Source organism: Taudactylus pleione, unplaced genomic scaffold, assembly GCF_031769625.1.
Source record: "Taudactylus pleione unplaced genomic scaffold, aTauple2 ptg000507l, whole genome shotgun sequence".
Taxonomy (NCBI): domain Eukaryota; kingdom Metazoa; phylum Chordata; class Amphibia; order Anura; family Myobatrachidae; genus Taudactylus; species Taudactylus pleione.
In genome coordinates this window covers 1183798-1211680 of record NW_028284909.1, presented here as the reverse complement: position 1 = coordinate 1211680, position 27883 = coordinate 1183798, and the positions used below count along the sequence as shown (strand labels likewise).

General features: G+C 46.0%; 1 protein-coding gene across 1 annotated transcript in view; it reads right to left on the bottom strand.

Annotated features, from left to right (window-relative positions):
* Window positions 1-27883, bottom strand: part of SPTBN4 (spectrin beta, non-erythrocytic 4) — a 172915-nt gene that overhangs the window by 81986 nt on the left and 63046 nt on the right. The window contains exons 19-20 of the mRNA XM_088450123.1: window positions 12272-12474; window positions 7722-7812 (exon numbers count right to left, since the gene is read on the bottom strand). Coding sequence (XP_088306249.1) covers window positions 7722-7812; window positions 12272-12474 — 294 coding nt within the window. The remainder of the gene's footprint in view (window positions 1-7721; window positions 7813-12271; window positions 12475-27883) is intronic.

The window sequence follows — 27883 nt, the reverse complement described above, 5'->3', positions numbered from 1 at the left end:
CGTTTGTGGGCGGCCCTACTGACATCACTGGTGATGTCAGTAGTGAGCTTCCTGTTCTATTAGAGCAGGAAGCTCACTGGGGCTTGCGGCAAACGAGACCCTACCACAAGGGTCTCGTCGCAAGCCCGATGGTCGCGACCATCACCTGGCCGCTCGCAAAAGCTATGGGTGGTCACCCACAGCTCAGCGAGTGCCCAGCTAAAAAAAAAAAAAAAAAAGCGTCCGCCCTCATTCAGAGCGAGCGCTCGCTTTTTGAGAGCGGCTCTGAATGATGTTCATAGTGTTTTTGGGTATGGATGAGTATGTGTGTCCTAATGAGCAGGGAAAAGAAAGACAATTACACAGACTGCTGTTCAAAAGACTGTATTGTATCAATGTGGTACAACAATGACATTAACATGAGAGGCCGGCTCGGGGAGTGGGATGGGTAAGGAGCCAATGGTGAGGGGGAAAAATCCAGAGTAAATCCAAAAACAGGGCGAGCAAATGGGGATTGAAAATAAATGTCCAATTGTAAAACTGACTTACCGGTAAGTGGTGAGGGGGGGTGAGATCGCCGGCGTCAGGTCTCCGTTCCTTTGAATTGAAGGCACTATGAAGTGCCTAATTCCTTCCAGGAAAGTAGTACTGCTCAGGCAGGGGTGAGAGTGTTTGCTCACCAGGTGGAAGAATGAGGGGTGTTAGAATTTCCGGCAGGATTGTATCTTTGGTCCTGTGGTCCTTGGGTAGCTCCCTGTACGGGGAGCTTAGGAGGCAAAATACCCAGGGGGCCTCTTTGTTCAGCGGTAATGCCAGTAGTTGTTTGCATAATATACTACTTAGTATAGACACACATACCCACTTTCCAGCGATTGCATCCCTCACCAATCACTGACAAGTCAGTTTCACATGCAGTAGTGCATCACGTACTTGGTTAGAACCTTCTGCTACATGAAGCACTGAGAAGGATTGCTACCAAACTATTGTGTGGGACCTTTCAAGAAATTAACGCATTTACTCATGGGGATTTGTGACCTGTGTCTGACTATTTTTTCTGGACATTTATTTTCATTCTCCATTTACCCACCTCTTTTTTTATTCACCCAGGATCCTCCCGTCACCACCTGCCCCCAACCACCCTCCTCCCCAAGCCGGCCACCCATGTTAATAACATCATTGTAACGCATTTATACAATACGTGCCCATATCGCACTGCAGATGCGATTGTTGATAAATGGGCTCGAAAGTATTTTGATCAGCTTTCTGCGTTGTCTATTGTAACACGGGGTATAGAAATGAGGAATCCAGACAGGCAGGTACTTGGTAAAGCAGTGTATTTTAATGGAGCAGACACTGAACCTTAGCATACTGTACGTGAGCATAGGCCTGGATACACACAGGCACATAACAGAAAATAAGCAAACAAACATAAAAGGAAATGTTCCAGCTCTCCTTGTGCTTAACAGTCAGCAGTTACAAAATCTGTGGACGCTGATTGCGCATAGGTTCTTTCTCAAAAGAGGACTGGCTGTGCTGTTCCACTTTTCTCCCTTTTTGGAGGTAGGGTCTTGGAGACTTTACATTGGCATTGTCTCTGTGGTTCCTTTAAGATAGGCCTGGCCAACATGTGGCTCTCCAGCTGTTGGGAAACTACAAGTCCCAGCATGCCCTGCTACAGTTTTGCTATTAGGGAATGCTAAAACTGTTGCAGGGCATGCTGGGACTTGTAGTTTCAAAAACAGCTGGAGAGCCACAGGCTGGCCAGGCCTGCTTTAAGAGCTCAGCAAATCCTTGAAAATTGTGTTCCAATATGATAGGGAAGCTCAAGACTGCGGCGACCACCTCATAAGCGCGCCCCTCTATGGTGAGACTCACTCACACTCGTGAGAAGTTTTCTGTGGACCCATGAACGCAGAGTACTTGTACTAACCCTGGCACCTTTTCCACTGCCCTGTGCAGGACAGCCTCTGAGATCAGGGTTAGCTCACTCCCTGAGTCTATAATAGCTGGGAGTTCTCGGCCATTCAGTAACACAGTTTCCCACATTAACGGGAGACTGGAATCCAGGGGTACCATCGTGCAAAAAGCAGGGTACATAGCACCCATACTAGCAACCCCACACTCCATAGGCTCTGTTTTTCTGTGACAGTCCCGCCTTACATGACCTGACTCTCCACACTCATAGCAAATGACCCTGGCATCTCCAGCGGCATTTCCTTGAGAAGGGGTGACAGTCAGGGTCACAGGCCAATGGTGTGCCATCTTAACGGGTCGCTCATTCCCTGGTTTCTTTTCTGGCATTTTTGTGATATTTCCTGTGGTCTCATACCACTCCAACACTGTACTTAATTCCTCTAGATATTGAGGATCAGCGTGTATGACCCAGCGCTGCATATACTGACTAGGGTTCTTATACACTGGTCAATAACCATCCTCTCTACAGTCTGAGCGTTAGTGCGGTCTTCTGGCTGGAGCCAACTCCGCCCCTGTCTGGCGAGTTCTGCAACCTGCTTCCAAATAGGGACCCCTGGTAGCACTATGTAGACAAAAGTGATTGGATACCCCCGCGCAAGAGAAATACATACCATGCATGCCACTGCACACGAGTTCCAAATGGCCACTAATGTGGCTGTTTTGACAAAAACACTTGGTAGGGAGGCCCATGCATTTACAGTTCTACAGAAACAACGCATGTTTTTATCAGGACGACAATGCCACCTGTTCCCAGGGCGATGCTGGACTTCTATACAGAAAATTCGGTAACCCGGATGGACTGGCCAGCTCAGAGTCCAGATCTTAACCTCATTTAGAACCTTTGGGGATGAATTGGAGCAACGGATGCGTTCTAGGCCGACTCAACCTTCTTCAGTGTCACAGTTGGTCACTGTACTTAAGGTGGAATGGCAAAACATACCGTCTACTGTTATCCAGGACAGTTTGCCAAGAAGGGTGTCTGTAGTAATCACTGCACGTGGTGGACCTACACAGTACTGACATCAATAAAATCTCATTGATCTATTTGCTGTCGGTGTCCAATCACTTTTGTCTACATATACACACACACTGAAGTGCCAAAAGTATGTATTGGTAATGGTAGGCTGTGCCACCATATAGTGACGTCTTGGAATTGCCTAGGCCTGCATCATTTGTAATCTGACATCTCATGATTGAACACCAGCTAGGCTGCTCATGGCAAGGCGACGTGAATTATTGGAGTGCAAACGGGGCAGGATAGTGGGAGCCTGATGGACGGGACATTCCACTTTCGAAGTTGTGCGAACATTCAACATCCTCCATCTACGGTGTCACATGTGTACTGGGAATACCTCATAGAAGGCATTACCACCCACAGTGGATAGCATAGTGGCCGACCACGGGTGCGTAATGATCGTGGCCAGTGGCGTCTGGCCAGAAATGTCCGTGGTAACAGACAAGCGACATTGGCTCTAATCACATCCACATTTAATGCAGGAGGTACCAGGCGTATATCCAGCAGGTCAATGCAGCGTTCTTTAGCTTCCATGGGATATGGGAGCAGAAGACCCACCAGAGTGCCCCTGTAACACTGCGATGGGAGGCAATTGGGAAGCCGACTGCCTAAATACCGGCAGCCGGCTTCCCGACTGTCATTTCCCGGCAAGGGTGAAATGCCGGGCGTCTAGATGTAGACGCCCGCATTTCCCCGACGCCGGGACACCGGCGCCCGGCATCCCGATCGTAGCGGTGCCGGGCGCCGCGAGCGGACAGCCGCGGGGGGGAGGGTTAGGTTTAGGGCTCCGGCGGGGGACTTAGGGTTAGGCACCCCCCCGGGAGGGTTAGGGTTAGGCTAGGGGGAGGGAGGGTTAGGGTTAGGCACCCCCCGGGGGGGACTTAGGGTTAGGCACCCCACCGGGGGACTTAGGTTTAGGCAGCGGGGAAGGGGGTGGTTAGGGTTAGGCACTTAGAGGGGGGATTAGGGTTAGGCACTTGGGGGGGAAGTTTGGGTTAGGCACCCTTAAGGAGGGCTAGGGTTAGGGGGGTTAGGTTAGTAAATACTTACCTATCCACGATCGGGATTTCCGCTGTGTCGCACTCTGCTCCTGTCGGGCTGCCGCTGACGGGAATCGAACCGCCGGCCATGGGGCCGGCAGTATTTCATACCAATTCCCACTGCGACACAGGACACAGCGCCTCACCTGGGCTTGTGACGTCCTTCTGTGAGTCTATGCAAATACCACAAAGTCCTTCTCTTGTGTACATCCATGCGGCCGAATGTGCAAGGACTAAGACTTTTAGCATTCATGTACACTGTAATACCAATTGGTGCTATCTCATACGCCATCATCGGTCACACCGGGGCAGTAGCTTGATTAAAATGATCATGTAATTACTGTTTAAATTCAGATGGTTGCCATTTAATATACAGTGCATCCAGAAAGTATGCACAGCGTTTCACTTTTTCCACATTTTGCTATGTTACAGCCTTATTCCAAAATTGAATAAATTAATTTTTGTCCTCAAAATTCTACACACAATACCCCATAATGACAGCGTGTAAAATGTTTTTTTTTTTTTTAGATTTTTGCAAATTTAATAAAAAAAATAAAAAAAAACCTAAGAAATCACATGTACATAAGTATTCACAGCCTTTGCCATGAAGCTCAAAATTGAGCTCAGGTGCATCCTGTTTCCACTGATCATCCTTGAGATGTTCCTACAGCTTAATTGGAGTCTACCTGTGGTAAATTCAGTTGTTTGGACATGATTTTGAAAGGCATACACCTGTCTATATAACGTCCCACACTTGACAGTGCATGTCAGAGCACAAACCAAGCGTGAAGTCCAAGGTATTGTCTATAGACCTCGGAGACAGGATTGTCTCGAGGCACAAATCTGGGGAAGGTTACAGAAAAATATCTGCTGTTTTGAAGGTCCCAATGAGCACAGTGGCCTCCATCATCCATATATGGAAGAAGTTCGGAACCACCAGGACTCTTCCTAGAGTTGTCCGGCCATCTAAACTGAGCGATCGTGGGAGAAGGGCCCTAGTCAGGGAGGTGACCAAGAACCCGATGGTCACTCTGTCAGAGCTACATCATACCTCTGTGGAGAGAGTGCCAAAATGCACCTGAAGGACTCTCAGACCATGAGAAACAAAATTCTCTGGTCTGATGAGACAAAGATTGAACTCTTTGGCGTGAATGCCAGGCGTTATGTTTGGAGGAAACCAGGCACCGCTCATCACCAGGCCAATACCATCCCTACAGTGAAGCATGGTGGTGGCAGCATCATGCTGTGGGGATGTTTTTCAGCAGCAGGAACTGGGAGACTAGTCAGGATAGAGGGAAAGCTGAATGCAGCAATGTACAGAGACATCCTGGATGAAAACCTGCTCCAGAGCGCTCTTGACCTCAGGCTGGGGCGACTGTTCATCTTTCAGCAGGACAACGACCCTAAGCACACAGCCAAGATAGCAAACAAGTGGCTTCAGGACAACTCTGTGAGTGTCCGTGAGTGGCCCAGCCAGAGCCCAGACTTGAATCTGATTGAACATCTCTGGAGAGATCTGAAAATGGCTGTGCACCGACGCTTCCCATCAAACCTGATGGAGCTTGAGAGGTGCTGCAAAGAGGAATGGGCGAAACTGCCCAAAGATAGGTCTGCCAAGCTTGTGGCATCATATTCAAAAAGACTTGAGGCTGCAATTGTTGCCAAAGGTGCATCAACAAAGTATTGAGCAAAGGCTATGAATACTTATGTACAGTACATGTGATTTCTTAGTTTTTCATTTTAATTAAATTTGCAAAAATCTCAAAAAAACTTTTTACACGCTGTCATTATGGGGTATTGTGTGTAGAATACTATGGACAAAAATTAATGTATTCCATTTTGGAATAAGGCTGTAACATAAAATGTGGAAAAAGTGAAGCGCTGTGAATACTTTCCTGATGCACTGTATATCTATACATGATGCTTATTATTTCATATTCTAATAAATGGAAAAAAGGGTGTGGGCTGTTCAGTTATCAGCTGTTTTAAAAAATGTAAATGGTATGTAAATCAGACTGAAAGAGGAGAGAACAGATTGTACTGTCAGTTGTTACAAAATGCTGCAGCGTTATATCCGAATATTTCCTTGTACAGGAAGACATTATATAACGGGCAGATGGAGGCTGTATTCCTGAGTCACAGTTAGGATTACTCATTAAGCATGGTGTTGTGAGAGGACATTCACTTGAAACTGAAGACTAGTGTAACCCATTCGACATCAGTAACGACCCGATGTTAAAGTGCTAATGAGCGCAAATCCTTTGACACTCTTGTGCATAAATTTGCCTGGGCAGCAAAACTGTGGTCCTGCAGAAACTATGCCATCCTGCTCTGTAGTCTTGTGTACAGCAGTATAACATAAGCACAATGGGTGCACAAGCAGTCGCCTAGCTTCATTGCCAGTAAAAACCCCCCAAAAATAATATGTTATCTGTGTTATACTGGACTTTAAATATGTTTAATCTCTTTATATACTATGATTACAGTCAGTAAATGAGGGGGAGACAATTGTGAAGAATGGACAAAGAGCCTGATTCAGAGCCGGACGCTCTGACCAGAGCGCTCGCTCTGAATCAGGGCCCTCCTCCATTAAAATGGAGCGTCCTCCTGGACGCTCGTATAGCTGTGGGTCACCACCCACAGCATATACGAGCGTCCAAAAAGATGGTCGCGATGGTCTTGACCATCGCGACCATCGGACTTGCGACGGAGACCCTGCGGTAGGGTCTCCCTGCCACAAGCCCTGGAGTGATCACTCCCACTGACATCACTAGTGATGTCAGTGGGGCCGGCTTCAGACGGTAGACGTTCCCATGGGAACGCCTCCGTCTGGCAGGCACGCCCACCAAAGGGGGCGTGCTGTCAATCAACATCGACAGCACGCCCCCTTTGGTGCGAGACCCGGAGCGACAGCTTGGCTGTCGCAGTCCGGATCTCTTGCATGCGCACGACGGAGCTCCCTCCGTCGTGCACATGCGCAGTGGGGAACATCGACCCACTTGCGAGCGTACTGCCGCTTGCGAGTGGGTCTGAATGACCCCCAAAGTGCATTGTGCATTGCTGAGGGCTGTTACTGACCAACAGACACTAGTATATTAGGAGTGGTAGCTGCCATGTATACCTACATCATGGGGTACAACAATCTCTCAGTAAATAAGATCCCATTAAGCACATAGGGCATGATTCAGAGATGGGCACTAATGCCACCGTAGCTGAGAATTTGTACGCAGCGGCTGTGCGAATATATGCAAACTTCACAGACGTTTAGATGAATATTGAGACGCTCAAATCCAAGTGTCTACGTATAAAGACGCTGCATCGGCTGCAGATCCTTCGATAATCTGCCTTCTGACTAACCCTATGGTCGTGCAGAATGACTGTGCGTTCTGAGTTGCCGGCGCAATTTTTATTGTGCACGGGATCACGGCGCAGGCTACAATATGCCCTGAGAACGGTTTTGACATGCCAGTGTTTTTTGCTGCCACTCCCCCATTACCTACCCCCAAATGCTCCCTGACTGTCAATCACACTGCGGGTTAGTAGTCACTGCAAGCGACTACGGTAATGTACCGTGACGCATGCGCCATACGATTTACCGATAATCGCTCAGCTGCAGAAATATTAGCATCGAGTCCATCTCTGATTAAGGCCCTAAATACACTCCAACCAGCAGCTCGTGGAAGACACAAGAGGAGAACTGATCCAGGCCTTACCTCATTGCAGTCCTGAAGGTAGTGTTGCAGCTGCAGATGATCTTTTAGTCTTTGCAGCCATTTCTGGGCAAGGGCCATGTTACGCTGGCTCCTGGGGAGAGAGAGAAAAACATGTACCGCACCTCACCATAGCAGTAACCTCTGCCTCTAACACAAGACCACCTATTGTGCCCATCCTCACCTCGTAGCAGCAAATGCAAGAAACTGATGATATAATTCCATTTCCCCTTCTAAGCCAACACTTCACATGTGCATACTTACATACAATGTAATTCCCCAACTCAGGCTCTGCGTGGCATGTTAAACTGTTTTCAATGCACTGTGGGCCTGATTCAGAGCCGCTCGTAAGCGGCCGCTCGTTCGCTCTGAGCGATGTTCGCACAACTGCGCATGCGTATGGGTCGTAATGCGCATGCGCAAACCAGTCATTGCGGTCGGAAATCGTGCGCTCGCAAAACAGCGAGGGGCTGCTAATTTGATTGACAGAATGTACCGTTTGTGAGTGGTAACAGGGGAAGGTGCTTGAAAACGGGGGAGTGGAGATCCGAACGCAGGCGTGCCTTACGGTCAAAAGGGCGTTTAATGGGAGTGCATAATTAGTAAAGGAGCGTCATGGACCACATCACTTGGTTGTCTTTTAGCCTGAACTGCTCGCAGTGATAGCGGTAAGAAAATCCTACCACAAGCACTGCGAGCAGTTCAGATGCCTTTGGATGTACCCGATTAATGTAATAAATACCAGAGATGACGTGTGATGCGAACGGCAAAGGGGAGTCTTTACAAAATAGCCAGCGCATTTTTCCTTCGTTCGCTCAGACATAGAGGCGTCAACAAACCGCAAAGAGCGAGCGCTCAATTTAAATAGCCGGCCCCTTTTTTGGAACGACCGTCCGCAAATAGCGTCCGGCTCTGAATCAGGCCCTGCGCGTGGCTTCAGGCAAATGCTTTAATTTATCTATGGCCAACTCTAATGGTCCTATTCCAGCAGCCTCCTCTGTATTGCTATAGGGCTCCAGTTTTGAAAACGATGGGCCTGGTTACTATGGATGACTATTCTGCTTATAAGCATGCAGCGCAGTTGCTAATATCAGCGGTGCTATTTAAATGTTTGCATTCACATTGCGATGGCACTTCCCCTTACTCACATCCGTATACTATGGGAACATAGCGAAGCCATCGGTAACATCGGACCCATATGCACACTTGCACAAGCCCTGACTACCAGCCACGCACACTATCAGTGCTGGGATTGCTTATAGCCACGCAGTGGATAATTTATGCACACACGTGCTGGCACGCCTGCGTTCATCCGACCATCACCCCCGTCACCACCCACAAACAGCGCTTCCTGTCAGTCACTGAGCTCTGGGTCAGTGTAACCTCTGCAATCGCAGTTCCCATCTCAATTGCTAGTTTGCGCGCAGGCACTGCGATGCATACGCAGAGCACAAACATCGGCCGATTGTGCGCGTATTAGCATCTGCGTTCCTTGCTGAATCAGGCCCTATGTACGCATGATAAAATAAGTATGACTGGCTGCATATTTGGAGCCTAAGGATTTTAATGTGTGCGTTGTTTACAATTATCTTCCTTACAGGTGTATTCTTTTTAATTCACATTTTTCATGGCTACTGACCTCTCTCCTTACTATTGCTGGGCATACAATGTCCAATTATTGGCCCCATCGGCCGATAATTATCTGATCGGGCTGATAAGTAAACAGTGTATTGCAATGACCCATCAGTAATTATTATGGGTATGTTCACTAAAGTGCAGGGTTTTAGAAGTGGAATTGTTGCCCATAGCAACCAATCAGATTCTACTTATCACTTATCTAGCACCTTCTAGAAGATAGTAGCTAAAATGTGATTGGTTGCTAGGGGCAACATCTCCACTTCTAAAATCCAGCACTTTAGTAAATATACCCCTTAGTCTGTTGGGCATGCAAAATCGTCATCATGTCCGATAGATCCAATAACTGGTCACCTGCATCTGGCTGTCTACGCACTGCCGCAGCTGCCCACCTTACATTTCCCCTCTTCCTTCACAGATATTGTGGTCCATACACTGTGAGATATCTCCCTGGGGGGGGGGGAGTCCATCTTCCTAGTCAATGTTACATGTGTTATAAACATTTCTTACCATTGGGTGGTAACATAGGGGCCCTTACAAACTTGCTATGGGGCCTTCAAATACCTAGTTACACCCCTGAACAGATCCACCGACAAACTAATTAAATTTCATTATTTGGTTACTAAATTGGCACTACTGACCACTGAGCACCATTTATGTTATTTGTCAGATATTTTGTTTATGCCCAAACTTCAGCTTGTTTAGGATGAAGTGAGGGAACTTGTTGTTAATGCGATGGGGGCATCAGATCCCTTCACTTATAACTAGTCAAAGCCTAAGCTTCAAAACCATTCCCAAAGTCACTGAACCGTATTCTTCCAGCCACAAGGTGAACTCCTGTAATGAGACTCGGGACGGCCACTGTAAACTGCACTGATTACTGCAGCTAACAATCATCTCAATGAGTCAACTTAGCCAGGTCTCCTAGCATTATCCCCTACCACAGCCCCTTCCCCCCTGAAACCCCCATACCTTTTCCATCTTAATCCATTTCTTACCTCTGCATTGTGACTCACCGCTTTGATGACCTAATTCAGGGTATTGTTGCAGCATTATATAAATGTATAAACTATTAATCATGGCTTAATAAAAATGGAAGTGAAAGTTTCTTTGCTCCCCCACCCTGGCTGGTCTCCTATTCTCCATCTACCACCCCTCTCCCCCCATGCAGTCTACCTGGGCTTGTTTCCTTTTTCCCGATCTTATCATACAATCATTGCAGTCACACTACAGACATATTGTTTATTGATGTTCTATACAGTCGTTCCCTTCAAATTTATAGTTACACCTTGTTATGTTTTTATATGACATATATTATATATTGTACTGTTGTACTCAGCTACTAACAAATAAAGTCATAAAATTGTAAGTTAAAGTCATAAAATTGTAAGTGAAAAAAACTCCACTCCAGTAACCCAAGGGGACTGGGGATTTCCTATAGGAATCTATGGTACTGTTCTCAGACAGCAAGGGGACTGGGGATTTCCTATAGGAATCTATGGTACTGTTCTCAGACAGCAAGGGGACTGGGGATTTCCTATAGGAATCTATGGTACTGTTCTCAGGCAGCAAGGGGATGGTGATTTCCTCCTGGGCACCATAAGAAACATCAGACGATTTCAGGATGCATCCTAATATCACACTATAATTCATATCTCCATTTCTGCCAGGACGTCAGATTTTCACGATCAACTAAGGGTAATGAAGGGCCACTGGTCACCGGCTGGGCAGAACTGTTATATATTATGTTAGCTGTGTGCTCTAGAAATGTTTTTTTTTTTTTTTAAGATATGTTTAGTGATTATATTTTTCCTTTCTTTACCTGGCAGTCCCTAACCATTGTCCGAGGCTGCAGCATGTAAATAAGAGATGTCTAGCAGGCGTTCCAGGAATGTGTTTCAGGATGCCAGCAGTGACCATAACGGCAGCAGAATCCCGAAAGTCAAAATACAGACGAACCCCGACGGTGAGTATTCGGGTTAGAGTTAGGCACTAGGGGGAAGTTAAGCCAAGGTACACACTAGACTGTATGTCATCCGATCCGGTGGATCGGACGACATATCGTCCACATCGGCCAGTGTGTACCGGCTATGTGTCTGACAATGCACACTCCCGAGCTATGTCAGCAACATCATCCATCGGACCTGCTTGCAGGTTTGATGGGCGATATTGTCAGCCCCCCGCATGCTGCCATCGCTCCCAGTATTGCCAAGTATGTATGCACTTGCCGATGCCGGGACTCCCGCCAGATCCAGTCACGAACGAGATCGTGCTAGGTACACATCGTTTGGGGTGATTTAAGGTTAGAATACTCACTAAAATTCGTCGAGATTTTGACCGTCGGGATTCCACTGCTGGAATTGTGACTGTCAGGATGATCGCCAACATCGCTTGGTGTGTATGCTCAATATACGAGTGCCCGCGATCGCTAGCGACATCGTCAGGTTTGACGTGCTGCACATCAAACCTGACAATATTGTATGCTACCTAACGTATATTAATGAAGGACAGAACATAATATCGTTCCGTCCTTCTAGTGTGTACGCTCAATCTCCGCTCAAGGGAAATTGTCGAGAAAGTTGGAACGATTGCCGGCCACTCCAGTGTGTACCCAGCTTAAAGAAATATAAAAACTTCATGTCGCCTCTTAGAAGTAACCAGAATGATTCATGTTAATTAAACACATAACTTTTTCAAAGGGGTTGAAAATTTTTAAGTATAATCTATACACTTTACCTTTCTCAAAACAACTAATTTACAAAGAAATGTGCTCAACTTATTGTCCCAAGAAAGGGGCTGAGCAGGTGAATTTAGCCTGAAACTTAAAATTTGTTATATTATAGATTTTTTTTATTCAGGTGGGAAATGTATACATTTAGAACTAAATTGACCAGACCAAGGTGTGACTTTAATCTTACCTCTTCTGGATTCCGACAATCCTCTCCTGAACACGATCTGCAAATACATTTCCAAGTCGGATCAAGCTCTCCCCAGCATCCACAGCCACTGAAACCTTCTGCAAGTTCATTTCCATAGTAGTCAAAAAATCCTTGTGTTTCTTTATGGCTATTTCCACTCCTTGCACAGTGTTAGGCAACTCAACGTGAGCCAAAGCCGACTCCTGCAATTAGAGGGAACTCACATCTTACATATGTTGCATACAGGATTGCCTAGACACAAACTGAGACACCCATGCAACCTGATGTTTGCTTGGTCCATAAAATTCACCCAGACTTACTTTTAGGTAAAAAAATAAGCTTAAAGGTGCCACCTACAGAACACATGATAAGTGAGTGACAAGGCTCAATCACATAAAAAAAAAAATGGTTTGTCTATACATAATTAATATCGCAAATTCGCAATAAAAATGATCTCACACTGCCTATACTACCTATTTAGCTATGTTTTGCCACTACTGAGATTTAATTCCAAAGAGCTGTCACTCTTAAAGGAAGTCATGGTTACTTCCTAACTTAATTTACTATATACTCACAATTTAATCAGTGTTACTGTAAACCAAGCAATCCCCTGTATTTCAGTTTAAGTAATGTGTGAATCTGATAATAACACAAAGACAGAGCATTATTAAATTGAGATTAAGCTGAAAAATATAGTAAATTCTTAAGGTATATACATATATATATATATATATATATATATATTTTGTATGAAAACAAATTGGCATTACTGACACAGGTGTTCTGTGGGAATCGGTATGAAATACCGCCGGTTCGATTCCCGGCAGCGGCAGCCCGACACTGGAACAGATCCCGGCAGCGGCAGGCCGACAGCGCTGGAAATCCCGATTGTCCCTAGGTAAATATTAACTAACCTAACCTACCCCCTAACCCTCCCTTAGGGGTGCCTACCCCTAACCTCCCCCCAAGTGCCTAACCCTAATCCCCCCTCTTAGTGCCTACACCTAACCCCCAGGTTCCCGCTGCCTACACCTAAGTCCCCCGGGGGGTGCCTAACCCTAACCTCCCCCCGGGGGTGCCTAACCCTAACCCTCCCTCCCCTTAGCCTAACCCTAACCTCCCGGGGGGGTGCCTAACCCTAAGTACCCCCCGGGAGCCCTAAACCTAACCCCCCCCCGCAGCTGTCCGCTCGCGGCAACCGGCATCCCTTCGATCGGGGTGCCGGGCACCAGTCTCCCAGCGTCGGGGAAATGAGCGGCGTCTACATCTAAACGCCGGGCATTTCACCCTCGCCGGGATATGACAGTCGGGAAGCCGGCTGTCGGTATAAGGTCAGCCTGCTTCCCGATTGCATCCCGTTCTGTGTGGACCAGGAGGGTTCTGCCTACACAGGGGAGAAAAGCCAGGTGTGGCATGCCTAATTGCTGGAGTGAGAGAGAGTCAGTCTGCAAGACTCTGCAGTCAGGACAGGCTGGGGCTTGTGTCCAGACCAGGTGGGACTGCAGTTGGAGACCAGTGTGGGCTGGGAAGCCACTGGTGGCTAGGAAGCCTGGTTTAGACCTACAGGAGGTAGGGAGAACCCAAAAACTCCACAGACTGTGTATGTTACTCTGCTGGGAGCAGAGTGTGAGACTGCAAGCAGGCCAGGAGCCTGAACGTGAGTAGTCTGGAGCCTGCGAGAAAACCTGTCAGAGACAGGACTGGGACTTTGACTCTGAGAGACTGTGTTTTGCAGACTCTGCCTAATTAGTCAGGAGTGAAGAGTGAGTTAGTTGCCCTAAATGGGGGCTAAGCGTTTATTATTTTGTGTTAATTTGTGTTGTACCTGATTTATGCTGAAAAGTAAAGCACCATTCCATTTATTTACCTGAAAGCCGTGTTGGATCCTGTTTAAACACTAAAGACCGTGCACAAAAGACCATGCACAAATGCACCCCTCTACCGAGCCAATTACCCCAAGTCATCACAATATATATATACAGTATATATATATATATATATATATATATATATATATATATAACTGTATATATAATGACATACAGCCATACATACAAATCAAAATGTTCCTCAAAAATAAAAACAGAACACTAACATATTATCATGTAATCTACGCCAGGGGAATACATATTCCCGATAACAGATTGCTCCCTCAAAAAAACATTACTGGATAACCGTTTTTAATCGTTTTGAAACATTTTACTTTCTGTCAACATGACCCTTTCAGATAAGGTCTACCAAGGAAGTCTTATGAGTATGTTCTGGTACAGGAAAATCGGGGAGGAAACTGACGTGGGGTTCCCCCCATTTTCCCATAACCAGCACAAGGCAGGGTGGTAATGACACAGTGTTGGGTCTCCCTGCCAAACTATTCTCCAGCCCCAAACTGTTCAGCCCAGGGCTGGCAATCCTCGAAAAGTGGGGAAGATCAAGACACAATCAGGCAATCAAAAACAGATGTTGATTGACATTATCATAGGTGCTTATTATGAATCAGGTGTTGAGCACCTGCAAGATATACACCCATCAGCCATAACATTAAAACCACCTGCCTAATAATTTTGTAGGTCCAAAAAAACAGCTGTGACCCATCAAGGCATGGACTCCACAAGACCTTTAAAGGTGTCCTGTGTTTATCTGGCACCAAGACCTTAGCAGCAGATACTTTAAGTCCTGTAAGTTGCGAGATGAGGCCTCCATGGCAAGGACATTTTCTCCAGCACATCCCACAGATGCTTGATTTGACTGAGATGTGGGGAAATTGCAGGCCAGGTCAACACCTTGAACTCAGTTTTATGTTCCTCAGACCATTCCTGAACAATTTTTGCTGTGTGGCAGGGAAGAGGCCACTGCTATAAGGTAATACCATTGCCATGAAGGGATGTACTTGGTCTGCAACAATCTTTAGGTAGGTGATAAATGTCAAAGCACCATCCACATGAATGACAGGACCCAGGTTTTCCCAGCAGAACATTGCCCAGAGTATCACACTGCCTCTGCTGGCTTGCTTTCTTCCCATAGTGCATTCTGGTGCCATCTCTTCCCCAGTTAAACAACACACACACACGGCCGCAAACATGAGTTTAAAGAACACATGATTCTTCAGAGCAAGCCACCTTTCTCCCATTGCTCCATTGTCTAGTTCCGACGCTCACCTGCCCGTTGTAGGTGCTTTCGACGGTGGACAGGAATCAGCATGAGCACTCTGACTGGTCTGCAGCTACACAGCTCCATACACAGCAAGCTGCGATGCACTGTGTCTGACACCTTTCTATCATAATTGGGGTAAGATGGTGTTTTGCGCTTGATTTTCCGCAGCTCAAATTAGGAAATTAAATGAAAGATATGGGTATATGAGCGCTGGTGTGGAATTATGTAAAAATGATACCAAAATTGGTGAGTAGCAAGATGTTAAAATAGGACAAAAATGTATAAATACACAAAAAAAATAATTAAAAATAAATAATAAATAAATAATAATGAATAATAAATAAAAATTTAAATAGTGTAATAAATAAAAATTGAGTATAAAAAATGAGAGAGAGAAAGGAGCAGAAGGGAAGGGGTAAAGGAAAGGAATGGCAAAAACAGTGATGGAAATAATGTTTATAGTCTTAATAGACTAATTGGAGGTGTGCCAGTTCTGTAATTATCCCAAAGGGGATCCGCTGTTGCACAGTCCTAGTTCCACCTAACTCACCCTAGCTATCTCGGCGTGGATCGTTACTCAATTTTTATTTATTACACCATTTTAGTTTATTATTCATTATTATTTATTTATTTTTAATGAATATATTTTTTTGTGTATTTATACATTTTTGACCTATTTTAACATCTTGCTACTCACCAATTTTAGTATAATTTTTACATAATTCCACACCAGCGCTCATATACCCATATAATACCTTTCTATCATAGCCAGCATGAACTTTTCAGCTATTTTTGCTACAGTTTCTTTTCTGTGGGATCGGATTAAGCGGACTAGGCTTTGCTCCCCACGTACATCAGTGAGCCTTGGGTGCCCATGTCCCTGTTGCCAGTTCACCGGTTGACCTTCCTTGGACCACGTTTGGTAGGTATTAACCAGTGCATACCATGGTTCCTGGTACCATGTGGGACAGATATAAGGGGTGTTGGAAACACTGCACTATTATTTCAGTCCTGAGTCTCCCTGTATCTATTCTGCTTCCCACGGCCGCATGCTGCACATACAGCTTGCACCTAGCCCACGGCAATGTGTCCCTGGAAATTAATTTAATAAGATGGTAACAATATAAGAATGTGCTGCATTTATTGCCCTGCCTATTGCATAAAACAGTTACTAAATAATATTTTATGGCACACATTTTAATAACTGATTTTTAAAACAACATATTTTATGCTATCCTAGAGCCTATAATACAGGCAAATAGCTGAACAATTCTTTTCTTACCCAAAAGCAGCCATTACAATCAGGGGTGGCAATAAGCTGCCATCCAGCTGTCATTGCACTACACATCCCAGCATACCCTGTAACCATTTTAGCATTCAAATAGCAAAACTGTTGCAGAGCATGCTGGGAGGCCGCTTATTGCCCACCCCTACATTATATTGTCCCTCTCATTAGATAAGATGGTGAGCTCATCTAATATATACTGTCTTTGGCATGTGTCCTATTTAATCCTTCTTTTCTTTTGTGCTAAATCCACCAATACCATCCTGCAACATATTCCCATCCCTGATCTGCCCTCTGGAACAAGCACTAAAATGCTGACCCTCTCCCGGTGCTGGGACATAGTTGTGTGTGTATACTGCATAACCAGACGTTGCAGCCTTAAGACAGAAAAATATGTATTTCTGGTCTCGGACGTCACAGATGCCATCGTGCCTGAAGGTAGCTGTCGCCCGACAAGATGGATTCGCTGGGTTGTTATCTGCCTGCATCCTATTTAAGATGTGTCTTACTGTTTTCTGGTAATATGTCTCCTATGTTAGACCGGGTAAAACCATACGTGCCTACTTTCCATACATCCCTTCCAGAGATGTAGAAATGAGGTCTTCATATGTGCCTGCAATAGGAGGAGATGGGCATAGAATAATGCTAATTTAGTTATAATGCTCCTGTTAACGCAGTGTTCACTAAAGTGGGCTGGGCTTGAAGATGCGACTTGCCTGACATGGCACATCCCCGAGCAGCTTGCAGGCAGGCATTGGTGGGTTTGCCACTAAGCACACGGATCGATGAACTCAACTGAGAATCGCCAACACCATATCCATATTCCCTTAAGGTGATATGCTGACACAATTGTAACTTGACATGAGGCACATAGCAAGTTCTATTCCCGCTTATGATATCACCAAACGATCATATTATTGTCTCCTCAGTATATTGAATAAAAAAACGTAACAGGCTCATAATGCAGTCATTCTACACATCATTTATTAAGCCAATGTGGCCAGTAAAATGAAACATAGAAAGTATAAAAATAGGAAATCTATAAAATATAGTGAAATCATTTGAACAATCGGTCAAGCTAGTGCCAGCAACTTCTTACATAGAACTTTTCTTGAACATATTACACAGAAGCTATCTCACCCCTCATCATAGATATGTAATGGGACTGTTGGAGGATTCTAGGTGTCTTCGTTGCGGAGCGCAGGACGCGAAAATTGATGCATTGTTTATGGAACTGCCCAAATATACGGGGTTTTGGTGGGAAATTATGTCAATAGATATTTGGTGAACTGCCTTCCATTAACACCTGAATGGGCAATATTCGGTATCACACCTAAGGAAACTAAAGTACAGAGAGGGGTCAAAAAGTTACTAATTATTTCAGCGGTAGCAAAGAAATGCATTTTGCAGGTATGGTTGCAGGCCACAGCACCTACACTAAAGATGTTTCAAGGAAAACTTTTTCCACATTTTTCGAATGGAATGGCTTGAGGCCACGATGCAGAAAGAAAAGTTCACGGACATGTTCTTTTCCACTTGGGAAAGTTACATTGAAACATTATCCCAATCATTGAAGGAACAATTAGAGAAATGTTTTAGGAATACACTCTGGTATGAAACACGTATCTGTGCAAGTGATTCCCCGATACTGTTTTAAGGTATATAATTATCCCAATGTGAGTTATGAAGAGATGTTGAGAACCCGGGCTAATATAATACGAATTTGTTAGTGTCATTTATATATATATTTATATTGTTTTATTAATTGTATTGCAGTGATGTATTGGTGAAAATATTTACTGATTAGTTACTGTATCAGTTACCAGATGTTGATTTTTTTTTTGTGTATATGCTATAAGTATGTCACTGTTAATAATACCAACTTTATTTGTGTAATATTTGTACTGTTGTATACAATTATTGTGCTTCAATAAAGAAATATTAAAAAAAAAAAAAATTGTGAAATCCCCAGTTGAAATCAGGCATATCTGGGTAAACTACAGGCGCAGGTGCAACTTGGGAAGGCGCCAACAGAAATCCACCCAGAAGATAAGTCGGTAAGTGTGAGTCTCACTGCCACGCTCTACAAACGCGTTTCGACGTTCCAGACGTCTTTTTGAAGGTGGCTGGGTAATAAAAGATTACCGGTGTAAATACCCGCTGACCAGAAGCCATACCTTCATATCCTGGTATTACATTTACATATACACATAAGGACAATAAAGTTTGTTGATATCATTACGTCATTGCATGTGACTAACACTGAAGACCGGCTAGTGTTTGTATCATGTGACTAGTGCTGGGGGACTGTTCTTAGGTTGCAATGTGTTTGTTTATGACTATTGCCAGATAACAAGGAAAGTCATTGCGTTCTTTTGCGTTACCAGGGAGGGACCCGCTGCTCAGTATACACGGTTGCCTAGCAACCATACCTTAGTTCATATATAAAAACAGGTTTAAATATACGTGAAAAAGCAACTAAGTTGCCAGCTATATACCTGTAAGGTAAATATATAATGTAGCAACAGGTGTTATTATATGAAGCATACCATATGTTCCTGTCTGACCCCTTACCAAATGATTGATAACTAAGAGTGGGCCACACAATGCAATAGGCTAACAGTGATCAAGCAGTCCCATACATCGAAATAATAAGTCTCTAAAAAAAGTAAAATCTACAGACACTGGGCCTGACACAAAGATGTACGCCAACCCGATGGTTAGCGTACATCTCCACACATGTGCAAAATGGGTCCTTCAAGATCGCTTGCAGAACCCCTTAGCCGCAGCGTGATTTAATGCTGTAGCATTTGGGGGGCGGAGCTGGGGGGCAGAGCGGCAGACGCAGACATCCTGGACCCAGCTGTCCATGTCCGTTGTCCAGGCTGAGTAAGTCTTAGCTTACGCAGCCTGGCCGGGCACCAAAGCAGCAACCATCAAGCCAGATGGTTGCGATGGTGATCCCAGGCAGCGTCTACGGAGCCTCCACTTAGATAACAAATGTAATGCAGGAGGTGTCTATTTCCTATCGGGTCCAAACTCCGGAGTGTGTCGCCTTCCAGAGCTTCATACATATTGGAATGTAGCCAAAACTCTGAAAACATCATTTTAAGAGTTTTGGCCACATTTTCAGCTTTAGTACATCCCGTCCTATATTAATATATAGTTTCCTTAAACTAAATGGGAGGGTAAAATCAGAGTATCAACTATGTACTGAAGGGAAGATCCCCTAACAGTCGCCGTTGCTCATACCACATAGTATTTTTTAAATTATCTATAATTCTATGTTGAAGTTACCTAGGCAAAGTGGAGATGTCAAAAAATAGTGAGGTTAAACGTTCTTTGTTCAATGAGGTTTCTATCCAATCCATATTAAAGATATGGAATAACTTATTTTGAAACATCCGCAAGGAAGGCGGAGAAGTTGAAATCCAATTCTGCAAAATAACTTTGCGGGCAGCAGCACTAAGAGCTAGAAGCAGCCCCTCGCAATCCTTTGTCTGGCCGGTACCATCCCAAATATAGCCCATTCTACTGTATAACGGGATATAATTTACTAAATTATCCAAGGAAAATGTTCTGTCTGCAAGCCAGAACTGACGTAGTAATGGGAAGGACCAGAAACAATGGAGGAAGCCCGTTTGTGGGGTTTGACAACGTAAACAGTTGTGTGAAGAAGTCATTCATGGACCCTACTCCTAGCATCAGGATTTTGCAACCACCCATTTTGTGTCATAACTTCTAGGCGTAACCTATTCCAACCAGGGTAATCCTACTTAGGGCGCCCAAGACGGCTGCCTCATTTGGTACCTTTGTGGGTGGAATATATAACCCATGGAAGTTATTTCCCAAAATGTCTGCACCAACCCTGCAATAAGCTTTTTATGCTCTCTAGGTTTCAGTTGATTTTAATTATCTCGGTGTGGTTTTCTATTTTTTTGTAACACCAAATCCTTGTACAATGTACCATGTTTTCTGATGTCTGTAAAGTGACTTTGAGTCCTATGGGAGAAAAGCGCTATATAAATAAAATTATTATTATTATATTATTATTCCAGCTAAATAATGCCTATGAGGTGTAAAGTAAGATCTATGAAAGATATTTAAAAACATTTCCTGATACCGCGCTACGGGCAGCAGTTTACATGAACTACGCAAATTGTCAAGTAAAGTGTCACATGTTAGTGAGGGGAAGGAGGACCGCCACTGGCCGACCCCTGAGCTAACCTGCTCATGATCCATCTGCTTTCTCAGAATAGTATAATGCAACGATATAGCCCTCCTTGCGGGTGGAAGAGACAGAAGCTTACCATCAATGGTATTCTGCCAATCCAAGTCAGAAAAACCCTTTATTATAGAGCTTGCATAGTCTTGAGCCTGAAAGGACACTAAAGGGAATCTTTGGAGGATCGGGTATTTTTCTCTGGCCTGTTCAAAAGTTAAAAGACGTTTATTAGAGATAACTACAACGTTACGCACGTCTTTCACTTCCTCCCTCCACCATAATGTAAAAGGAAAGTATGCAAGTCCAATTTGGATTGGTCAGAAAAGGCAGAAATAAGGATTTGTGTGCATTTAAATTGTGTTGGTGGCGTAATATATATGCGGCAATCTCCTCGTGTACCACAATAGGGGGCTCCCCCGATTCTCCTGGCTAAGTTCTGCGTCGTGCTGGTGCAAGAAGCTAATTAAATTGCCATCTGGCAAAAACGGTTTGTCAATGATTGAACCTGTGTATATAGTACTATTGTGTAGCCAATCCCCGGAGGTAGCGCAAAATTGATGTGTGGTTGGAATGGGTTAAATGCAGAAAATTAATTCCTCCATTGTTCCTCGTCTGCTGCAGTTTTAGGAGGGCTATTCTAGGGCGTTTGCATTAATCGTTAAGGTATTCTTATGTGTGAGTAGGAGTGGTAATGACTGAAACAAATAAAGTAAGGAAAGTCACCATTTTTATTAGACTTGCCCTGCCTAAATAGGACAACAGGAAATGGCTCCCCCCCCCTCCAACTCCGCCGCGATAGCTGAAATAGCCCTGGTGATATTTATCCGGTAAAGAGTAGATGGCGACCTCAGCATTGAATACCCAGATATGTAGTGTGACATTTAGCCCAAGAAAAAGGAATATGTCTACTCAATAACGGTTTTAACCACCCCTGGAGTCAAGCAAAGACCCACAGATTTAGACATATTCACTTCAAAACCAGAGACGTTTCCAAAACGACTCCAAATATTTAGAACTGTGGATAGGGAATCTTTAGGATTGGATATATACAATAAGACATAGTCAGCAAATGCCGTGAGTCGAACCTCGGCACTACCGATCGGGATTCCCTTAAAGAGAGAAGATTGTAAGATCCTAATGAGGGGGGGTCAGTTGCTAAATTAAATAATAAGGGTGAAAGGAAGCACCCTTGCCGTGTACCCCTATACATAAGTATTGGAGAGCCACGAGTGCCATTAACGATTAAGGATGTGGTTGTAAGAGAATAAAAATTACGGACAAGACGTAAAAACAAAGGGTCGAAATCGCGTTTCTCAAGAACCTGAAACAAGTGGGGCCATGCTACGGTGTCGAAAGCCTTGTGAGCGTCTAAACTCAATAACATACGATCAGGATTTGAGGAATGGGAGACAGCGATCACAGCCGCAAGGGCAGTTCGTATCGCCTTGACTGATTGACAACCTCAAACAAAACCCATTTGATGATGAGTCCTATATTACTATTCTTATTTATATTTTAACAGGCTTTCTTTAGGTGTGGTGTGATACCCCATAGTTTGAGGTCTTCCATTTAATTATTAGGAATTGCTTTGCCCCTTAGCACCAGCTGTTGTCTTTTTTAAAGCAGTGTTAGCCTTATGGATAGGAATGACAGGCTACAGTGAACTCTCGCTGACCCTCCTCTCCCTGGATCCTACTGAGCATGTGCAAATAGGGGGGAAGAAAATGCCCCTTGGTCAGTAACCCATTTTTCTGGGAAAAAGTTGCCCACTCATTGGTAGCCTGGGTCTCCAGGCAGAGAACTCTGGAGGCGGTCTGTTGCTGGGGCTCCCCTGTCCACAAGCAGGGAGGAGAGAGAGAGAGGAAGCTTATAAAATAGCAAACCCCTGGAGGGGAGAGAGAGAGAGCCCTGGTGGGAAGTAGCTGGGCAGTAGGAGCTGCCCTGTAGCATGTATAAAAGTGTACCTGCAGGAGGGTGCGGCTGAGGGCACAGGGTACTGCCTCAGTGTTATGGATCCTAGCTGCGATCAGCTGGCGCAAGTAGATCCCCCTGCTAGGACCCTGGCTGTTATAGGCTGTGATTGTGGAACAGGAGCAAAGAAGGATCTGCTGTGAAAGGGGCGGGTATTGCCTTACCTGCCGCTGCTGATCGGGAAGAGGATTGTAAGCCCCAGCGCAGGAGAGTGACAGCGGCCGCCACCGACGGGACTTAGAGCCCTGTTACCCCATGGACTTAGGACCTCATTCAGAGCCGCTCGCAAAATGTGAGCACTCATTATTAATGAGGGCAGCCGCATCTCTAAAAAGAGCCGGCCTCCTGGCCGCTCGCTAAGCTGTGGGTGGTCAAGCGGCCAGGTTGATGGTCGCGATGGTCAAGACCATCGCGACCATCGGGGCTTGCGACGAGACCCTTGTGGTAGGGTCTCGTCTGCCGCAAGCCCCAGAGAGCTTCCGGCTTTAATAGAGCCGGAAGCTCTCCTACTGACATCACTGGTGATGTCAGTGGGGCCGCCCATAAACGGCAGGCATTCGTTTGGGAACGCCTCCGTTTGTGAAGCTACCCCCCCGTCACGCCTACAAAACGAGGCGAGCTGTCGATCACCATCGACAGCCGTCCCTTTTGTAGTGAGCCCCGGAGCGAGAGAATTTCTCTCGCTCCGGGGCTTGTACACTCGCAGTGTGGCCACTGTGCGTGCGCATAGCCCAACTTCGACCCGCTTGTGAGCGCTCAATCGCTTGCGAGCGGGTCTGAATGAGACCCTTAGTATACTGGCCATCTGGAGGAGCTTGCCTGCTAGCTGGAGAACCCCTGGAGCTGTCCCGCTGGTGCCTGCTGTGATGGGCTGCTGCTGATTAAAGTCTGCTGGCAGGAGCCGGTCTGCTTCGGAAGTCATCGCCGCCCGTGTGCTGCTTGAAGAGGACCCCGCTAGAGAAGAAACCCGCTGCCATGAGGAGAATTCACCGTGTGGAGCCGGACCGGCAAAGTAAGAGACAGCCCCAGAAGATGAGAGCTGGAGAACCCCGCCGGAAAACTGCTGCTGTCTGGAGGCCGCTGCCGCTGGGGAGAGCCTTCCGTTGCTGACTGGATCCTGGACAAAGAAGAGGACACCGCTTAGGCACCCGCTGAGAGACGCCTGGGAAGTGGTAGCTGCCGATGTCTGCTGCTGAAGAAATGGCTGCTGATTGAACCTGTGGAGAGGATGGAACCACCTGGAGACCCGGACTACACCTCATAGCACTGGAGTGTACGTGGTGGTTTCACACCAGCACTGGGCGAGCTGTAGAAGTCGGCCTCCCAACTCTGGGATCCCACTGAGGTTTTATTCTCTGGTTTCGAAGTAGGGCGTCTTGTGCTCCAGGCCTGTTTCTTAGGCTTGGCGGCCTTCTTGGCAGCTGTTTTTCTAGGAAAGTACTGTCCTTTGGGTTTTCCTTGGGGACGAAAGGACCGAAAGGAAGAGGTTCTAGACTTTGAAGGGGCAGATGCTGAATGGCAGAAATGCAGATTTTGATGCTGCCAATGTGTCAACAATCTTGTCTAGGTCTGGACCAAACAAATCTCCCCATTGTACGGTAAGGCTTCCAGGCCTTTCTTAGAAACAGCAACCACCCTCCAAGAGCGTAGCCACAGGGAACGGCGAGCAGACACGGCTGTGGCCGAGACTCTGGAGGTCAGTAGACTGGCATCCAGAGCAGCCTCACCAATATATGCAGCCGCATCCCTAATGTAGCCAACCAATGACACCTGATTCTCAGGAGCTTCCAAGGGGAAGGAGTCCTCAAGTGCATCAGCCCAGCTCTCTCTAGCTTTAGCTACCCATGATATAGCTATGGACGGACGGGCAACAGCTCCTGAGAGAGAGTATATTGATTTCAGGCAAGTTTCCACCTTCCTATCCGTAGGATCCTTTAAGGAAGAAATGGTAGGCATAGGCAGTGTAGCACTTTTTATTAAACGTTTAAATGAGAATTCACAGCCGGGGGTGATTCACCATTTTTTACAATGAGCCTCAGGAAATTGGTAACATGAGGTCGAATACTTTTGAGGCTGATACCTCTTACTAGGCGATTGCCAGGCAGCAGCAATGTGATCCACCCACTGATCTGATAGAGGGAATACTGCCAAAGTCACCTTGACCCGTTTAAACTGAGGGTGTTTGGACTGAGGTGGCTCGTCATCTTCTATTACCAATATGGATCTGACAGCACGCACCAAGGCAGGAATATTAATATTTGAATAGTCTCCGCCTCTTGCACAGGTGAGTCAGGGTTAGAGGCATCAGCAATCTCTCCGTCGTCAGATGACATCTCAGACTCTGAGAGTTGAGTGTACTGAGATGACACCACAGGACACTTAGCTGGCTTCAGGGGTTTCTCACCCTGCAATATAGACTGAAGGGCAGTAGAGGAAGTCGCCAGTCTCTGCACTGAAGTAGAGAAAGCATCTACCCATGGTGGATGCATAGCATAGTGGTAATCCCTGTAAGGGAATGACAGACTTCTGAGGTACAGAAGTAGTCTGCATAATCTGAGACAAACCCTGAGAGGCCATTATGGTCTGCTGAGGTTACCCCATCTGGGGAGAAAGAGCAGGGACCATCAGGCGTCCCGCAAGAGGCCAGGACCTGAGAAAAGGCAGCCCAAGGGGGTTCCTGTACCGTTGTTGGGGGGTATGAAGTGCCTGGAGGATTATAACACTTCACACATAATCCCTCCCGAACCAAATCCTCCTCACTTAAACCTGCAGCACATAACCTGCAAGATAGCAGAATAGGTGCAGAAGTGTGTTCGTTACCCTTGTCAGACATGTCTGACACTCAATATGACACTGGGTATGGTGCAATCATGAGTATATAAAATACTAGTCTGAGAGCACAACCCTGGTCCTGACTGATGCTTGGATAAGCTGCAGGAGCCCACTGCCTAAATATGCTATCCACTGGTCCTTTCTGATGCCTGGGTAACTGCAGGAACCTTTGCCTAAATATGGCACAGTGCAGCACACAACAGTATGTGACAGACCTCACAAATATTATATTTTTATATATGTGAACTGAAGTATAGGAACCTACACCTGAATTAGGGCATGAGAGGAAAGGTATAAATATATGCTGACAGTCAAGAAAAAAAGACACAGACAGGCAGTGCTAGCATAAGTCACATACAATGCAGAATACACACCACAAATTGGCACTACAATCAACTACACAGACTCAGGAGCTCATTCAGAGCCGCTCGCAAGCGGGTACTCGCTCGTGGCCGATGGTAAGCAACCACGCATGCGTAGGCTTCGCTCTGCGCGTGCGCAAACTACTCGCAGCGATCGGAATCTGCTTGCTCACCCAGTGAAAGACAGCCCAGTGTAATGAGTGACAGGAGAGGCCGTTTGTGGGTGGTAACAGGGGCAGGGCAGTAGTAGCGGGGGAGTGGAGTTGCGAACGCAGGCGTGCCTGAGTGTTTCAATGCCGTTTCAGAGGCGTGCATAATTAATAGTCAGCGTCATAATACACGTCACAAGCCTGTTTTTTACACTGAAGTTCTCGCAGTGCATGAGGTAGGGTAAGGTAACCACAACCGCTGCGATCGCTTCCAATTGTCCTCGATGAACCAATGCTGTAATATACTTCCTGGAGATGACGTGTGTTAGTGGTTGTCTCCTCATAAGCTAAAGGGCGTCTCTAGAGACAAAGTGATCGCTCACCAAAACAAAGTGGGCGTGCTTATGCCTTTCCAAGCGAGCGACCTGCCATGCCGTCACTTAGCCGAATTTGCATACGCTGGGTGCCAACGATCGCATCTAGCGAGTGTGTCTGAGTCCTCAGTGTCTGGTAGGATACAGTGCTACATACACTAATCCAAGGGAGAGGTATGTAGGGGGACCGGACCTCGCGCTTTCCTGAGAGAGCTGCGACTGCACCACTGATGAAAATGGCAGTCGGAGACCTCAGAGGGGGCGTGGCTGAGGAGAAGAGCTCAGGGAAGCCAGACCTCAGAGGAAAGGCGCCCTGAGCTGAGGGGCGGAGCCGCTAAAATGGGGAAGCTGTCTTCCCTGGCTGGTTGTTAACCCCTGGGACGCTGGTTCCCGCACCTTTTAATGTCCCTGGTGGTCTAGTGGATCGCAGTGGCTAGAGCCTGCGTCCATACCCAGTGACCTCCGGTCTGTCCTCAGGGACTGGAGGTATAGACTGCCTAAACGCGCGAGTCACCGCGAGCAGTGACCCGCCTTACCTGTCCCCTTTGTCCGGCTACAGTCTGGGTCCTACGTGGGGGCCTTGGCTAGCGCTGACCCCCGAAATGCTCGCTGAGATCCCCATATCAGTAGTGGCGTCACGGGTCCGGAGGAGTGACGGAGTGGCAGCGCAGACATCCCACAGACAGTCTGCTGCTGCACGCTCTAGTAGTAGTCAAATTAACTAAATAAATCATAAAAATAACAAGCTTACAATGGTGACCAAACTCCGGCTGGGCACCAACGAAACTGAGGTGCCTCTGGCTCGGAGTATAGGGAGAGTGGACCTAGTGTATCCTGGGAACTCAAAGCTTTTAACTGCGTGGTGCCCAGATTCCAGATCCATCACCTACACCCCAAGGTCTCCCTGTGGAGCCCTATGGACCCTGAAGAAGAAAAAAAAAATAAAAAAATATATATATATATATATATATATTTTTTTTTTATTTTTTTTTTCTGTGATAACTTGAGGGTAACTAGCTCGGTGGATTGGTGTCAGTGGTGCAATGATTATTTGCAGAATTAGAGTCCACACATGGCATTCCAGTAGAATAAATGAAAATAAATGAAATGAAAATGGTGCTCCAGCATGCAAACCAGGAAACAGAGATATAAAATAATAAACAACCTAACCCCTATTTAGGGTGTCTAACTCACTTCTTGAACCCTCTCTATCGTGGTACAGCTAGTCTGCCAACACAGTCTCTGCCTGCTTCTCTGCAGGTCT